A 17,128-nucleotide genomic window follows, 5' to 3' on the forward strand; every position below is an offset into this window, starting at 1 on the left:
GGGGGGGGGTGGGGGGGGGTGGGTGGGGGGGGAGTTACGTGGTGCATTGTGGGAGCTCCATGAGTTTTGAATTAGTAGGGCAGGAATGTTAGTGTTCCTCTGTGTACTATCTTGGGTTGGGGTGATTTATTTTAGGTCTCTCCCGTTACTATCGTGGGAGCTAGAAGCTGCAACAAAGAAAGACTCTCAGTAGCTGTAACACATGGTATAATCTGCACCGATCTCCTTTTTACACTTTTTTTTAAATGACACTTGACTTGTATGTATATGTTGTAATGTCAGATGGAAGGATTTTCTTCTTCTTTTTTTGTCGTCTTCTCCGCAGTCAGTTTTTTTTAAGCCTGGAACCTGTTCTGGGTTCCTTTGCACTGTGCTGTAATTCTCTTGTCGGGACTCTCCTCTCGTCCCGGGTGAGACCCTCTTTATGATCCCAGCGTACACAACAAGTGATCGGATGATTTCACGATGACCTATGCATGCTCCATGGACATTAGATCAGTACATCTGAAGAGATAGTGTGTGTGTAAATATCAAAAAAAAGCTGGCGTATAGCAGTCTGTGTGACGAGCAAAATAATTTTGTTGAGATGCCTTCTGGAAACTTTTTTGCCAAAAATGATATGCCCTACCAGCAACTAACTGTAGGTGTGATTTTTCTTCTGAACTGTGTTTTTGTTACTAGGACTACGTTATAATAACTGCACTCATTAGAGGAGGAACGCGTAGTCATTGGTAGTCTCTTAGTCCTGATTCACCTTCTTGTCATTCAGTCACTGATTCACTTGCACCCTCTTGTGGAGGAAACTCGAAGCTGCAACTCCTGGGTGACCTCAGCTTTGAGCACCACAGCATCCGAAATATCTGACAGAAATGTTAACACGACTACTGTGTCTCCTGTCACTAAACCCTGACATACTGTCGACATGTTTTTCCGTCTCCCTACCCCCTGCATGTGTTTGTGAAGAGTGGGAACCGCTCTTTCTCTCTGTTTACACTGTTGTCCGAGCGTCACCGACAGGGAGGTAATAGTATACTTAACACTGTACATCTGTTAACGAACAAACTTGTTTGGTGATTCTACAAAAAGAAGACAAAAAAAAAGGGAAAACAGCTGTGACATTGTGAGACAGCCTGGATGTAAATAAAGAAGCGCTTGCCAAAGTTTGTAAATGCCATGATATCTAAAGCGTCTTTATTTCACCTTTATGGACGTGACGTGTTGATGTGGACATAATAGAAACTGATTAGATTTCTTCAGGTGCTTTGCTGCAAAAATGTACACATTAATGTGTTAAACTAATCCTCTTAAAGCTGCATTACTTCTAAATGTTTTACAAGGTGGAAATATACTTAAATACTTATTCCTAACGACAAACTGGAGGACTGATCCTTGAAACATGATGAAATTAAGGCTTGAATTTTGGTTTATATCTAGTTTAGTAACGCTAGGTTGTCCTTTTTATTTTGAAGTGATGATTCAGCATTTTGTAGAAATAATAGCCAAGAATCAATGACAGTACAAAATGTCACTGGGATTAAAGAAAGATATGAAGTAGTTGAAGTGCCTCTTGTTTCCACATCTAAAGGTCATAAAACACTAAATGAAGTCTTGAGACAAAACTGAAAAAGGGGGCAAAATTCTTTTAGCCATTTAATTTATACGTATTATGACTTCTTAAATAACAGCTATCTAGCTATTTTTACATACATATAATCATATACTTTAAGTCCAAGCACAGACCAAAATATTTTGAATTTCTATGAGTAAAATGTTAAATCTAGCAATCTCTCAACTTTCATATATTCAGTGTACTGTTGATAGTATATAGATTTTGCTCTGTGTGCTAATGCTGCACAGTATACGATGACTAGATATGAGGAAAACAAAAGAGCACATATACTTAAGTATACCTACGTATTTCTGCTGACAATAACAGGTATCTGAGGTCTCAAGGAGTGTCACCTACCTGGACTCTTTAATTACGGGTAAATGATAAAACTCATTTCATTTTTTAAGAACTCTCAAACATCCATGGGCAAAATTACTCAAATGCACCCTTTGATATCCACGTCTTTATTCTTTTCCACCACAAAAGCACTCCACTCCATAAAAAGCAGATTATGTTTTTTCCCCCACATTCCATTTCTATGCTGTTAACTGTTCTGCAGATGCAGGAACCAATTATGCAAATAAGTAAGCAGCCCTTCATTAAAGGAACACTCTCACACTCAGTAACATGTTGACTTTGTGCCCGAGCTCATTGGTGGGTTACATTTTTCCGTTCCTCATGAGGTGGCAGACAGGCATTGTATTGTCCGCCGGCCTCACCACGAGGGAGCAGGTGGAGGCCCTCTCCACGGCCCCGCTCCCCACCTCAGAAAGAGCCTCTTTCACCCGGCTGCTCCGCTACTCTCCCGACAACATGGAGAAGTTTTGTGGGTGGGAGGTGGGGGGGAGGTTAAGGGGCCTCAGTGAGACCGTCTGAGGCAGAGTGAAGTGATCCATTCAGCTTGTTCAACCACCTCGCTGTGAAGGTTAGCCACCCACACCACTAGGCTATAGGGACCTTGGCTAGCTAGACACGACCCTCCCCCCCTGGCCACTGAGTTCACTTCTCTCCCTAAAGACATGTGTGTACAGAAACACTTGCCAAAAAAACCCAGGGAGGCCCGGGCCGGGGTGGGGATTTACTGACTCAATGTGGGGAGACGAGGCGGGGCCGGCTGCTGTGGAACAAACTGTTCACTGCCTGCAGGCGCTGCAGTAAAGAGCTGCCGGACAGACCGGACAGACCGGACAGACCGCATTATATTATTCTGAATAAAGAAACAACTCCGAACAGAAATATCACTCTTTAATACCTCTTAAAAAAAGAAAAGAAAAGGCAGCCAACGGCTTCAGTTTGTTTCCAGTATTATTTTAAACATCTTCACTCGGGAAGACTCAAGCTCAAGTTTTTGTATTTCAACACACACACACACACCCTCCTATATTTTTAAGTATAAATATTGTTGCTCAGCTCCTGTAAGAAGAATGGCAGGAAAACATGTAACAGTAATCCCGTTCAGACACCTCCGTCACTCATCATAAGTCTAGACAAGACTGAGTCAAAGTTATAGACTCATGAGTCAGGTCAAGGTGTGGTACTCATATGTTCTGAGCAAAGAGATTTTCAGCTGGAAGAGAACTTATTTTCTTGGTCAAAGTGTCCATGAGCAAGATGATGCTGTCCCTTAGCTGGTCCTGAACTCTTTCAGCCAAATATAAGGGTGTGAATTTCCCTGTATGGGTCACAAAAGTACCATATAATAATTCACATTACTCTGTGCGAGTCCAGGCAGGCTCCTAGGTGCTGTTGGCCTGCTCTTGTTCAAAAAGAGCCATGGCTAGATGTGAGCGTGAGCCCAGACCCTCCAGGTTGCTGAGGACGCAGCGGTGGTAGATGTCCTCGCTGAATCGTGGGTTGCACGCTCGCCTCACGTACTTCTGGATCAGCGCCGGCTCCACGGCCCTGAACACGTGCAGGCCCGAGTAACGCACGAATATGTCGTACACGTCCATGCTTTCCAGCAGCTCCTCGTTGTCTAACATGTCGGCGGCCATCTTGGTCCGTGCGGTCATGTAGTCGGCGTTGTAAAAGCAGGCCTCGTCGAAGACGTGACGGTCGAAGTGTCCGTCTCGCAGCGACTCCGACGCGAAGGAGGAGGAGGCCGCGGAGGGCTGCTGGTCGCGGTACATGACGGCGGGGCTGTACTCCTGGAAGTGGATGGGGAAGAACACCTGCCAGTTGCTGATGGCGTTCATTCTGCAGCGATTCAGGAAGTCGGCGTTGACCTCCGTCCACACGCCGGCCAGGAAAAACAGTGTGTCCACGGGGTGCTTCTTAGAGATGATGTCCATCAGCTTGACCTGTGAGGGCACCTCCGTCTTCACGCTGATCCAGGGGATCTTCACGTCTCCGTAGCGCTTCTCCACCTCCCCGATCATGGCCTTGATGCCGGCGAACACGTCGGTCTCGCTGACCCGCTGCGCATCGAAGGGATCGTAGATGAACAGGAACGTGAGTAACACATTGTCATGTGTGTCCAACGTGTTCATCACGTACATGTCCAGGAAGTTACCCACAAAGTCCTGATCCTGAGCAGTAACGGGCAGGATGACCTGCACCCGCGTTGCCTCAGTCACATAGGGCATGGGGATAATCTCGACGGCGCTCAGCGGTCGCAACAGGTTGACCCGTTTGGCGATGACTTGACTGTGGCCTTTCTGGGTGTAGGCCTCCAGCGCAAGGTCCAGCACGTACTCCATACCGCGCGTGGGATCGAAGCGCCTGTAGCCGTTAAGCAGACGGCGCTTGCGGAAACGAAGCTGGGGCTGGTAGCGCTCGTTCAGCCGCTCCACCGCGATCTCCAGCACTGCGTTCACGTCCGCGCGGTCGGCCCCTCTCATCTCACACTTGGGGGAGCTGTCGATGCACGAGTAGATGTGCTCCTCTGTGAAGTACTCCCAGTTTATGACCTCAAAACGGGTTCTTGGTTTGAAGGGGGGGTTGATTCCGATGGGCCACGTGACTCCGGCTTTGCCCTCTGGTGTCAGGTCACTCAGGTTGTTGATCTGCACCTGAGGAACACACACAGAAAAAAAATAATAAAAGCTAAAAACGTACTCACTGTCTAATGTGTAAACACTTCTCTTTAAGGCATTCGTGATTGCTTTGTGGCGTGAAGCACATTTAAAGTGATGTCAACACAATGCTAATGAGCCATCATTAGCTGCTACTCAAATTACATGATAAGGGTTCTCAGGCGTGCGTATTCACAGGATGATAACACTGGAATGTAACACTTCATGCACTTGTCTTTGGTTTTCCTGACATGTTGAAATACTGTATTACTCAGGAATTTTCTGTGTCAAGTATTACGAACCTGTAGCTGTTGTATCTGCAGGTACGTCCATTCCAGCTCAATCTGGCTGAATCGTTTGTGCAGCCGGTACATGAGATTTGGCTCCGATATAGGGTGGACCGTGAAGGCATTTTTAAACTGAACGCCATCTTCACGCTCTGGATCTGCGTTTTTCCCGAGCTCAAAGTACCGGTAGGTCATCTCCTGTGAGCCACACAAACATTGAGAAGAAAAGGAAATGTTAATACCGATATCCCACTGATACAACTGTGTCAAATTGATCAAAATACCATGCACGTTTCTATTGCTGCCCATGCATTAGTCTTACCTGGTGCACCTCCACACAGCTGAGACCCAGGTAGTCAATAATGCAGCGGCCCAGCCACTCATCGGGTCTCACACTGAGGATGTCATTACGGCAGGTGTCGAGGTGTGGCTGCAGACGGGCCAGCAGACTGCGGGACAGCAGGTAGCCGTAGCCGCCGTGGCAGTAGCGTGCCTTCTCTTCCCCGCCAATAAACTCCTCCGCCCTGCCCATGTAAAGGTCCTGGCCCGCACTGAGGTGGCCCACCAGCTCCGACAGCCGATCCGCTTGCATGTAGGTATCGTCCTGGGCTAAGAGGAACCAGTCGTAGTCGGAGCCGTAGTGCTGATGGAGGTGGCGGATTGTCTCGTACATCAGCCACACCGGACGGTCGTCGCCGTGCGCCACCACGGCCATGCCGTGAGGCACCTTGGGGCTGCGCAGGCCCGTGAAGAAGAAGGTGCGGTGGAAGCGGTGGGCGACTGTGCGATTCACCGCCACGGCCAGCGTGTTGAGGGTGGCCCGGGAGGTCAGCACACCCACCAGCAGTCGCTCTCTGATGCCCAGTTCAGTGTGAATGTAACGAGTTCTGGAGAGAGCAAATAAATAGAGGACGTACAGAATGAAGGGGATCATTTCTCATAACAGTCGACTGAAATATAGATTTCCGGATAAGATATCAATCCAATAATCAGCTGTCAGATTTAAAATAAGACATGAAAAGGGAGATTTGACTGATCTCTAATCTATCTGCCTACTAAACTGTATATCCCGCTCAGTGCATTTAGATTATTGCAGGGGAGATTTTAACAGAATTAGCAAATGGAAATCCTCTGGATCCGTCTTGCAATTTGTTGAAATAGGGCTGCATGTAGCTATGTTATTGCAAAAAGCCCTTCTGTACCATTGACACAAACTTTTCACAGAACATTACTGTGGTGTTTGGACTTCCACACTCACCTGAGGACTTTCTTGTGCGGCTTGTTTGGGTCATGGTGATAGGGCACGATCCGTGGCTGGACGTCTTCATCTCTGGCCCCATCCCTCGAGTCCCTCTGGGCATCTCCTCGGGCCCTGAACAGCCTCCCATTGCCCAGTTCATCTCCACAGGAGTCGTCGGTGTCCCCTTGTGTCCAGGACACCATCAACAGGCTCAGGCTGCAGCCCAGAGACAGCCCGAGGATGAGGGGTAAAACAGGCCTAAACACGGCCAGAAAAGAGGAAAGACGCATATCTAGAAGTAATGAGCTAGACTAGATGAGACTGCTCTGGAAAAATGTACCAGCTAAAGATGAACCTATTTTAGGGGAAGAGAAAATGGCCTCAAATGTCATAGTGTCCCTGTCTTCAGGTAGTCGTTATAAAGTTTAAAATCAACCTATCGTTACCTCGTAAGATTTAGCAAACGTAAGACACTTTGTCTTATCTTCGACCTCATATTTGAAGATGCTTAAAATTGGAAACGTGCAGGTTAACGTCATAAACTAACGTTGGTTTGCAAATATCGTAGCACTATTCACGTTTATGGCGGTGTAAGCTGGTTACGTCATATAAACTCAGGGTATTCATTAACGATATGTTAATTAGCTGAACTATATTTTTGGGGGGGCTAGCTTTAACACTAATAGCTGCATCTAAAGTCAGCTAACTAGTGTAGCAAGACGCCAAACGTCACCTGGTAAAGTTAACCGTTTTAGTCTACGTTACTCCAATTAGTCGGTAATTTAAAAAAAAAAAAAAGACGGAAGAGGATTCAAAAGTTCTGTCCTCCGTGTCTAAATGTTTAACCTTAACAGCTAACGTTGTGTGTCGGAGGACCAAACATCACAGAGCAAGCTAGCAGGCTAGCATCGTTTAGTGCAGATATGTCTCTCGTCGATCCATCTTGAAGGAATAAGTCCCATTTTTCACCATTGATGCGGGTAAAAAATCCGTCACGCATAGCCATATGTCGTCCATTTTCTTCAGTTTCTTGACTTCCTCAAAAACTGTGTGCCACACACACCTCTCCTCTTCCTCCTCTTCTTCTTCTTCTTCTTCTTCTTCTGTGGTGTTTACCGGTAGCTTTAAGGTTTTACCCTCATCATCGCTGAGCTGCTGCAGCATCACCTATGACTGATTTATGCGTGTTTATGCGATAAGGATGGTATATGTGATATATGTATAAGTGTCAATATATAAATATATGTGAAAAAGGTCCACTTAGAAACATTATCTATATGGTTACATCACAGTTTTATTGTCAGGTTTATTAGCAAACGTTAGAGTTAATAATTGAGCCTCTGTCTAGTTAGTCCCAACCAACAAATATATTATTACTGATTTATAAATTAAATATGCGATTAATTTAAGTAGTAAAAGGACATTTTACTGCAGTCCCACGGGAAGGGGCGGGTAGATTAATTGTCACCGCCCCTGTATGGCCATATATGGTCCGTCTGGCGGTGTGGCGTGCGGCTACATCCACCCGGCAAAATTGTACACGAGACATCGGTGTGCTCCCGAGACCAGTAACACATTATCTAGGTAAGAGATATTTTCTGGGTCTGACAACTACGGGTCAAATGGCTGATATACACAGTTTTATGTTAAACGTAAATAACGGGCTTGAAAAACTAACATTAACCGCCGAGTTAGCCACTTTCAGAGCTTGGTAGTAGCTAGCTAGTTGGGCCTTGCGTAATGTTAGCCTTAGCCGCTCAGGCCCGTCAGCTGTGGTTAGCTAGCGTTGTTAGCTAGAGAGCTAACGTTAACGGTAATTAATCAAATTTGCTAAGTTCTTTCCCCTATAACGTTATATGACATCCTGTTTTATAAAGCGAACACTACTATGTGTGTACTGTCGTCGATTATTAATTCACTCTGAAGGGACAAATTACCGTTAATGTTGGCGGCATCCGCTACCTTTTTTTTTTTTTTTTTTTTTTTTTTTTTTTTTTAGCTTTTATCAGTGGGGCTATCAGGCTGTATAATGCGAGGAACCCAACGTGCGAGCAGGTGGGACTGGAAGAAATCAAAATGCCGCCGGTGTTCGTTAGCATTGTCACCGTCATCATTAACGGTTACCGTTAACCACATTAACGTTGCTCCTTCCTTAAAGTCAACTGGAGATGAAGTTAACGTTACACCCTGAGTTCATTTACCGGCACGTTTATGACGCCGGTTAAGCCGCGCGTCATGTAAGTTTCTGCACACGCTACTTTCTGTAGGCTATTACCGTTAGCCATTTTTTTTTACCCAGATTTAAACCCTCATTAAACCAGTCAGATATTATCGAAATCTTCTAATAAGTGAGAATATGGGTACAATATACATACAATTACATCACATTGTATATTATATTGGAGAATAAGAATGTTGATCTATTTGTGTCCTTTTTTTTATTTTTTTTTATTTTCTAGCCTTTCACAACCATGCCATCCGACCTAGCCAAGAAGAAGGCATTGAAGAAGAAGGAGGCTGCCAAAAATCGCCAGCGTACCAAGAGAACTGATGAGGAGGGTGAGGAGGGTGACCAAGCAGAGACTCAGCTCAATGGAGCTGATAGCAATGGTGAGAGGAGAACTGATCTTTGAGTAATTGGTATAGGCTTAGTTGTGATTTCCTAGGGCTTGTATCATTCCCGAGATGTCTTGTATTAACTTTTGCTTTCTTTATAGGGATCGTCAGTTTGACAAAGGAGCTGGATGAATTTGAGCTGGCGAAGACGGAGGCACGGGCGGTGACCGGCGTACTGGCCTCGCACCCCAACAGCACCGATGTCCATGTAGCCAGCCTGTCACTCACCTTCCATGGTCAAGAGCTGCTAGCAGACACAAGCCTGGAGCTCAACTCAGGCAGACGCTATGGTCTCATCGGCCTCAACGGCACAGGTAAAAAGATTTCTCCTGGCAAATTATATATACTAGTCCGTATCCTATCAGTCACCACACTTGCACATTCGCTTGTATACAGCAGTTCCCCTAAGTAGAGGTGGGATAAATGCAGCACAGGATGGATTTTTGATATGTTGAGTAAAATTAATTTTCTTATCGACTTATGTCTTCCAGGAAAATCCATGCTGTTGTCGGCCATCGGGCACCGTGAGATTCCCATTCCAGAGCACATAGATATTTACCACTTGACCCGGGAGATGGCCCCCAGCGAGAAGACTGCTCTGGAGTGTGTCATGGAGGTGGATGAGCAGAGGATTATGCTGGAGAAGGAGGCAGAGAGACTTGCCGCTGAGGACTGTGAGTTAAATGTCATGTACCAAGCAATAACTGCAGAGGGCAACAGTTTTTGTATTTATTATTGTATATAGTTATACTATAGCTACATTGATTGAAATTGATATTGAATGCCTTTCTCTCACCCCTGCATAGCCGAGTGTGAGAAGCTGATGGAGCTGTACGAGCGTCTGGAGGAGCTGGATGCGGACAAGGCAGAGGTGCGAGCTTCTCGGATTCTCCACGGTTTGGGTTTCACCGGCCCCATGCAGAAGAAGAAACTCAAGGACTTCAGTGGAGGATGGAGGATGCGTGTTGCTCTAGCCAGGTAAAGATGAAGTGCTTTGTGTTACACCATTCAGTGACATGATGTGATGCATCCTTCTGTGGCGGAGCTACTATGGCGATATGTTTTGGGTGGCGTGCTCTTGATTCGCACTGCATTCTCTAAAGAGCTGATGACGTATACAGAAAAAAACAGTTTCACAATGAAAAGTTTCCTCTGAATATAAATTTGAATGACTTTATTTATTTAGGGCCCTGTTTATCAAGCCCTTCATGCTGTTGCTGGATGAGCCCACTAACCACTTGGATCTGGATGCTTGTGTGTGGTTGGAGGAGGAGCTCAGTTCGTAAGTTCACCCCCTACTTCCTCAATTGTGTACAAGTCAGTAACAGTTGACATGTGGTGCTCATCCTGGCTCTCGTTGTCAGGTTCAAGCGAATCCTTGTGCTCGTCTCACACTCTCAAGACTTCCTGAATGGTGTGTGCACCAACATCATCCACCTGAATCTCAGAAAACTGAAATACTACACGGTAAGCACACCTGGCTGAAACCACCTTTAAGTAAAATAAAGATGCCTCAGCATCCCTTGGAACATCCTAAATAAGCTCGTTATATGTGATCTCATCACGCTAAAAGGCTGTTACTAATTATGTGTCTGTGTGCCACCCTCTTGGATAACCGTGCACATCTATTTCTGCTTTAAGGGCAACTACGACCAGTATGTGAAGACCAGAGAGGAGCTGGAAGAGAACCAGATGAAGCGCTTCAACTGGGAACAGGACCAGATAACACACATGAAGGTAAACGAGAGACACCATGTGGTGGTATATTTCCACTGCACACAATGGATCGATCAGAGCAGACTCAAACTCATCTCTGGTTGTCTTTAGAAGAGATTTTAACAAACTCTTTCTGTACATAGTTTCATATTACACTTGTAGTCACTGTTCTTTTTGCATCCCTCTCCTCTAGAATTACATTGCCAGGTTTGGTCACGGCTCTGCGAAGCTCGCCCGACAGGCACAGAGCAAAGAGAAGACGCTGCAGAAGATGGTGGCCTCGGGCTTGACTGAAAAAGTTGTCAGCGACAAGGTGATGTGGTCGGGCTGGTTTGGAAACTTTCAGTGTTTGTCAGAAAGGGCCACACATTTTGAGAGAACATGTATATTCTGGTACTAACGCCTGCCTCTTGTCTGCCACAGACTCTGTCATTTTCCTTTCATCCCTGTGGGAAGATTCCTCCTCCTGTCATCATGGTTCAGAACGTGAGCTTCAAGTACAGCGACGAGACAGTGAGTACAGTTAACACTACAGCACGGACGGAGCTTTGTCCACTTGACGTATGGATGCATTTCTCAGTCTCTCTCTCTCAATGTTTCCTGTAGCCGCACATATATAAAAACCTAGAGTTTGGTATTGACTTGGACACACGAGTGGCTCTGGTGGGGCCCAATGGAGCCGGCAAGTCGACGCTGCTTAAGCTGCTGATGGGAGAGGTAGGCACAGTCCTTCCCCCACAATCATGCAACAACCTGCACTTGTCAAGAGTATTGAAGTTCATTCTCCTTTTTCTTTTTGTAGCTCCTCCCCACTGATGGCATGATCCGCAAAAACTCTCACGTCAAGATTGGCAGATATCACCAGGTAAAACACTGTCGACGTCATCTTTTTAAAGTCCCAGTGGAACGCAATATTTGAGTAGTGTACAGTTACAAGAGGGATTTAAATCAGATCTTTGGCACATGATTGGACCGCTTTAAAGTAGGCGGGCTTAGAATGTAGCTACAGAGGACTGTGGCTCCACACAAGCCTCCCTTGTCACTAAAATTGCAGATTGATTGTTGGATAAATGTCATGATATTGCCATATTGTAGGTATGAGCATACCTAAAGACGCCCTCTAGAAGAAAAGATCATTGGATTTTGATGTAAAAATACAAAGGAATATTTTTTTTGTGGTTGTAATTTCCAAAGGCTCCATCAGATTCAGGGCAAATGTTAGACCTGGGAGATAAAAAGTATATTTACTGTAGAACTAAACGTCTTCTGTGTATCTGCTCGTGTTCCAGCATCTGACGGAGCAGCTGGAACTGGACCTGTCTCCTTTGGAGTACATGATGAAGTGTTATCCTGACATCAAAGAAAAAGAGGACATGAGGAAGATCATCGGCCGCTACGGGCTGACTGGAAAACAGCAGGTAGGCTTGGGATACTCCTCCAGATGAACAACGTGGGAAAGTGCTAAATGGAATTTAGTTATTTTGCTTTGTCTGCACTTGTCTCTAAATTTACAACTGAAATGTCTTCCAGGTCAGTCCGATCAGGAACTTGTCCGATGGTCAGAAGTGCCGGGTGTGTTTTGCCTGGCTGGCCTGGCAGAACCCTCACTTGTTGTTCCTCGACGAGCCCACCAATCACTTGGATATCGAGACCATTGACGCGTTGGGAGAGGCCATCAACGAGTTTGAAGGCGGCACGATGCTAGTTAGCCACGACTTCAGGCTAATTCAACTGGTAAATATCTTATCATTTGACTTCATTTAATGTTTGCTTTTAAAATGGCGCAGGCCTCGAGTGTAATCGTCGTCTCTCTTTCTCCAGGTGGCTCAGGAGATCTGGGTGTGCGAGAATCAAACCATCACAAAGTGGAATAGGGACATTCTGGCATACAAGGAGCACTTGAAATCAAAGATCGAGAAGCAGCAAGCGCATGACATCTAAAAGAAACGTCACACTCTGAGCCACTCCTTTATCTCGTATCATGGATTTGACCTGCAAGCTCCTGAGGCGACAAGCAGGGTTTACATTGCAGGAAATGTCGTTAACAGAACTGAAACAATCTCTTACACATCTTATCGGACACGTCTCTTGTACATGTACTGTATTTCCATCTCTGTTTGACAGTGCCACTCGATCCAGCCCTCCCTCTCACCTCAGGCTGCACTCTGATTGGCTGATTCATCTGAATCACCTCAGTGTAATTTGGACGCATTCCATTCTGCTGTCATCATAGAAAAGTTGTTTTATCCCACCATGTATTGCAGCAGCATTTAGGTCATATTTTATATTTAAAAGTTGACCTTTTTTCTTTTTCTGTGTAAAAGAGCAGTTCTTAACAATTCCTTATTTAACAATGTAATGCAATAAAGGTTTGTCTGAATAAACGGAACATTAAAAACAGCATATTAGGATTTCAAAGACTTTATTTTACACTTAACGAATACAGTGCTCGTATCCAAAAATCAAAAGCCTTTAGGGAAAATAAACTATCTTACATCTCTGTAAACAAGAGGACAGAACTGGATGTGAGTAAAATAAGTTGCTTTGGATTCTGACTTGAGAGCCCCATGGCTGCATAGATCCTACTTCATCTTAGTCTCACTGTATGCCGCTGCTGCTGCTCACCCAGTTGTCCATGGAACTGAAAATGGCTAAACTGGTCAAGATGGTAGCAATGCTAATACAGCCATTTATGAAATATCAACCGAATCAATGCACTTTAAAAAGTTAAGTGACTCGGTGGTTTGCAGTAACATCACAAGTTATGAGCTCTTCATTATGAGCTCTTACAGTAAAGCTTTGTTTACGTCGGACAGGAAAAGTGTCAAAGAAACAAGTTTGGCCAAACTCTGCTACCAGGATGAATATGTTCAGTTTCTCACAAAGTTCTAACTGACACGACTCGTGTTCTCACTGCCACATACCACTTTATCACAGATCAACTTCTCTTTGAACAGGAAACATTTGTTTTAAACGATGCCTACGTAGACCAATTATGTAACATAAGGATCCCGACATCTAGCAGCATGGTAGAAAAAGTGCAGTCGAAATAAAATTAAAATGAGAAACTGAGCAAATACTTTGTCATGGTGTCAACACTCTACGATACTTTATCTTTGACAATTGATGTCTAGTGTTTTCCTCATGTACTGTACAATTAATAGTGCCAATCATTCACACTAAAAGACCTAATTCTAATAGACATCTCATTTTGAAATGCATTCTAATAAATCCAACATGACGCAAATACAGCTAAAGCTTCAATGTTAGTTTTAATAACTCCGACTCCACATCCAAAAAAAGATTTAGTTGAACTGACAACTTGTTATTTAGGTTTTAATTGAATTCAAACATATCAGGCTGATAGTCTTTACAGTCGGAAAATACATGCTGTGTTATAAGTTACATTTCCAACGTTTAATATGTTCCTGCCGGTCGGCTCAAAAAGCTCCAACGAAGAGAAAAACGGATAGTTCCTACCTATAAGGCTTTAACGTTTGTCGGGTGGAGTTGTTCCAGAGAGAGAGATAGAGATATATATATATCCCCTAGGCTCTTGTTTCAGGTTTTAACTTGGTAGTGGCTGTGATTGACAGATTAGTGGCCCGAGCTACGTATGAAACAGTGCAAATAGGAGTGTTTCAGTATCCAGACAGCAGCGTGTTTCCGGGGTTAAAGGAGGACCGCAGCAGTCGGATGCTCAGGTACAGTATGCACGGACCAACGGAAGCTCTCGATGCTCACTGGGCTTCCCACTCCTCATCCGAGACGTCGTCTGGGGGGATGCTGCGGGTGTTGCTCGCCCGGATGCTGCTGATGTTAGTGAAAGAGAGGAGGCTCGCAATACCCATCATACTCACGCCGGTGCCGTCCAGGTTCACCTGAGCTAGAGGCATGTTTTTCAAGAACTTTAGACCTGAGGGGGAGAAAGAAAAAAAAAAACGTATAAAAATGCATCGAGATTGTTCACCCGTGTGAGAAAAGGTCACATTTGTGTGTGGTGATGGAGTCAGGGTCAGTGATTGTAGACCTCACCGTGGTCTGTGATCCGCGTGCGGCTGAGGTTGAGCTTCACAAGTTGATTGCAGCGGATCAGACCTCTCCTCACTACTGTGTCGCCCACCCGAGTGCTGGCTAACCCCAGTACCTAAAAAACATTGACAAGCATATTAAAACGAGATCATTTCAGACATTTGAATTTGTTACTATTATCGACAATATGGGCAGAGGTTCGCATAGTTCCAAAGCAGCAAATTTCTCAACAATTTCTTCAACCACGTTGGTGCTAGGCAGTAAAATCACCTGGAGGTGCGGCAGACAGGTGACGAGTTCGGCCACTCCTCGGCTGGTGACCGCCGTTCGGTCCAAACAGAGCTCCTGCAGCTCCTGCAGGCCTCGCAGCGAGGGGAGCCCTGCATCCGTCACCTGTGTGTTGCTCAGTGACAGCTTCTTCAACCTACGCAACGACGTACACGCAACACTCCTGTCAATATCTCTGCTGTCATCATACCGAGACAGCTGTTATAATGACCTGCATGTGTCGTACGGTGTGGGAGTGACCTGTTCATGGTGGAGAGCTGGCAGACGCCCTGGTCCGTGACTTGTGTGTAGTCCGTCAGGTCCAGCTCTAAGAGCAGAGACAGTCTAGAGAGGAAGGACAACCCGCTGTCTGTCACCAAGTGGCGTCCTGGGAGGGTCAGCTGAGTCAACTTTAAACCTGGAAGGAAACCTCTTATTTTTAAGAGTTCGATTCACCGCAGACCCCGTCATTTCTTTCTTTCCATTTTACGTACCTGAGATGATCTGCAGGGCGTGATCACCATCTGCTACGGGGATTCCTGCCACACTGAGGGACGACAGGGCAGGGTGGCTGGCGAGGTGCTCCAGAGAGCTTTCCGTCACGCATGTCCCATCCAGGATGAGAGTCTGCAGGATGGACAGCTCCGCCAATGCCGACACATCACTGACCTGGCAGAACAAGACCCCACGAAGACGAAGAAACGTCATGAGAAAAAAAACAACATAAAACAACAAACCGGCTGCTCAGTTAACAGACGTGACGGTCAGATGTGGCCGGTAGAGCCGTGGTACCTTCGTCTGCTTGATGCTGAGGAGCCTCAGTTGTGGCACACAGGTGGGCAGGACTGCCAGTGTGGCTTCAGTCACAGCTGTTTGGTTCAGGCTGAGCTGAGAGAGACAGGACGGAGCAGACTGGAGATACAACACCATCCCAGCATCTGTCACTTTGGTCTGGTCCAGCGACAGGAAACACAGGCTCTTTAAACCTTGTAGACACAGAGAAGGGAAATGTGTTGATGTTTGTTGACATTAACCATTCAGCACAGAGCAGCTTATAATGGGATCTGGCCTCCTCGCAGGACAGTTTGTGGAAAGCCTAACCTGTGATGTGCTGCAGACAGGAGTTGGTCAGTTTGCTACAGGAGGCCAGGTTGAGGTACTGGAGTTTGAGCAGACTGGAAATGATTGACAGCCCGGAATCTGGACAGAACACGTTTAGGAGATTCAAATGAAACGGCACATTGAGCAAAAAATATCGCAGAAGTTAACATGGCAACTGAAAAGCCCAAAATTTCCACCCTGAAATGAACTTCTGTACCAGTGATGAGAGGAGAGCTGACCAGACTCAGGTGCTTCAGTGCCGTGAAGGCCCGTAACTGCCGCAGGAGCTCGTTGGTGGAGTAAGGGTAGCAGTTCAGGACAAACTTCTGCAACGGGCAGCCGAAGAAGAGCTCCAGGGTGCGCGGACGCAGGAGCCTCTCGCGGGACATGTGGTTGAGCAGAAGCTCCGCTAGCTCCGGGGTGAGGCATGCCAGACTGCTGCTGTACTGCATGCTGGGAGCTGAGGGCCAAGAGTGACGACATTCAGTAGAACAAAGCGACGAGACACGTTTTCACGTCAGTGGATATCCTACGTGGTCTCTCACCAGTCATGAGGTGGACGGTTGCGCGGGTCGCCAAGGCACATAGGGACGGCACGCTGGGTGCCCTGAAGGGTTTTTTAGGGGGTGACGGTTGTCCCTGGGAGGCTCGGGGGTCTTCTTGCTGTGCAGCTCTTTGAAGACGCTCCACTGCAGCCAGACCTGCAGCTCCAGGGGCCTCCCGACCTCCAGCATCCTCAGGCTCCGCTGGGTCCTCCTCCGGAGCCTCCCTGAAACACACACAAACACAACTCTCTTTTATAATAATTAATGTCAGCCAATTAATAGATTCTTCTCCAAATAAAATACAACAGAGCTTAACAATAAAAGTGCCAAAGCCCTAAACAGGGGCTCCCTCAGAATGATTCATTATCACCAGCTGCTAAACACACAACACAAAAACAACTGCATCTATAATACATATAAAGTTACACGAGTTTACAGTTGGGACATTAGCGTCATTCTGTCTAGAACACCCACCTCAGGCGGTTGCCTTGCTCTGGCCAAGCGTGCCGCGCCTCAAATTCTCCACGGAACCGATTGTCCGGGAAGAAAGGCAGCCGCGGCATTCCTGTGAAAACAACAAAAGTAACGATCGTAAGATGTCACAAAGAAGTAGTCCCCAACATCAAAACCAGCTGATACAGATACAGTAAAAGTCATTACGATGGAAAAAAAAAAAAAAAAAAAAAAAAAAAAAAAAAAAA

General features: G+C 45.9%; 3 protein-coding genes across 3 annotated transcripts in view; 1 reads left to right on the forward strand and 2 right to left on the reverse strand.

Annotated features, from left to right (window-relative positions):
* Nucleotides 1-1,135: 1,135 nt before the first annotated feature.
* Nucleotides 1,136-7,233, reverse strand: chpf2 (chondroitin polymerizing factor 2). The gene is made up of 4 exons (XM_031850178.1): nt 6,169-7,233; nt 5,233-5,797; nt 4,926-5,108; nt 1,136-4,620 (listed from the first exon to the last, which is right to left on the reverse strand). The coding sequence occupies exons 1-4, from the start codon at nt 6,438-6,440 to the stop codon at nt 3,346-3,348; spliced, it is 2,295 nt and encodes a 764-aa protein (XP_031706038.1). The 5' UTR covers nt 6,441-7,233; the 3' UTR covers nt 1,136-3,345.
* Nucleotides 7,234-7,652: 419 nt separating this feature from the next.
* On the forward strand, nt 7,653-12,885 carry abcf2b (ATP-binding cassette, sub-family F (GCN20), member 2b). Its single transcript, XM_031850179.1, has 15 exons — nt 7,653-7,734; nt 8,610-8,760; nt 8,868-9,080; nt 9,258-9,440; nt 9,573-9,744; nt 9,953-10,048; nt 10,131-10,233; nt 10,408-10,503; nt 10,676-10,795; nt 10,906-10,995; nt 11,089-11,199; nt 11,285-11,347; nt 11,772-11,900; nt 12,013-12,216; nt 12,304-12,885. Exons 2-15 carry the CDS (start codon nt 8,622-8,624, stop codon nt 12,421-12,423), a joined length of 1,839 nt encoding a protein of 612 aa, XP_031706039.1. The 5' UTR covers nt 7,653-7,734; nt 8,610-8,621; the 3' UTR covers nt 12,424-12,885.
* Nucleotides 12,886-12,887: 2 nt separating this feature from the next.
* Nucleotides 12,888-17,128, reverse strand: part of LOC116385017 (uncharacterized) — a 7,520-nt gene continuing 3,279 nt past the window's right edge. Inside the window, exons 8-17 of the mRNA XM_031850177.1 lie at nt 16,902-16,992; nt 16,428-16,651; nt 16,100-16,342; nt 15,883-15,981; nt 15,574-15,767; nt 15,276-15,450; nt 15,043-15,199; nt 14,785-14,938; nt 14,518-14,629; nt 12,888-14,398 (exon numbers count right to left, since the gene is read on the reverse strand). Of these exons, the coding sequence (XP_031706037.1) occupies nt 14,223-14,398; nt 14,518-14,629; nt 14,785-14,938; nt 15,043-15,199; nt 15,276-15,450; nt 15,574-15,767; nt 15,883-15,981; nt 16,100-16,342; nt 16,428-16,651; nt 16,902-16,992 (1,625 nt within the window). The 3' untranslated portion in view covers nt 12,888-14,222. The remainder of the gene's footprint in view (nt 14,399-14,517; nt 14,630-14,784; nt 14,939-15,042; nt 15,200-15,275; nt 15,451-15,573; nt 15,768-15,882; nt 15,982-16,099; nt 16,343-16,427; nt 16,652-16,901; nt 16,993-17,128) is intronic.

The sequence above is a fragment of the Anarrhichthys ocellatus genome, unplaced genomic scaffold (assembly GCF_004355925.1).
Source record: "Anarrhichthys ocellatus isolate YVR2014 unplaced genomic scaffold, GSC_Weel_1.0 scaffold10, whole genome shotgun sequence".
Taxonomy (NCBI): Eukaryota; Metazoa; Chordata; class Actinopteri; order Perciformes; family Anarhichadidae; genus Anarrhichthys; species Anarrhichthys ocellatus.

Bases quoted from the DNA above. Each gene is read 5' to 3' on its own strand.
- chpf2 (XM_031850178.1), bottom strand. From the start codon at position 6,440: ATGCGTCTTTCCTCTTTTCTGGCCGTGTTTAGGCCTGTTTTACCCCTC. The intron at 5,109-5,232 runs GTAAGACTAATG...TGTGGCTCACAG, and splicing joins GCTGTGTGGAGGTGCACCAG to GAGATGACCTACCGGTACTT. The intron at 4,621-4,925 runs GTTCGTAATACT...TGTGTTCCTCAG, and splicing joins TGCAGATACAACAGCTACAG to GTGCAGATCAACAACCTGAG.
- abcf2b (XM_031850179.1), top strand. From the start codon at position 8,622: ATGCCATCCGACCTAGCCAAGAAGAAGGCATTGAAGAAGAAGGAGGCT. The intron at 11,200-11,284 runs GTAGGCACAGTC...TTCTTTTTGTAG, and splicing joins TTAAGCTGCTGATGGGAGAG to CTCCTCCCCACTGATGGCAT. The intron at 11,901-12,012 runs GTAGGCTTGGGA...AATGTCTTCCAG, and splicing joins GGCTGACTGGAAAACAGCAG to GTCAGTCCGATCAGGAACTT.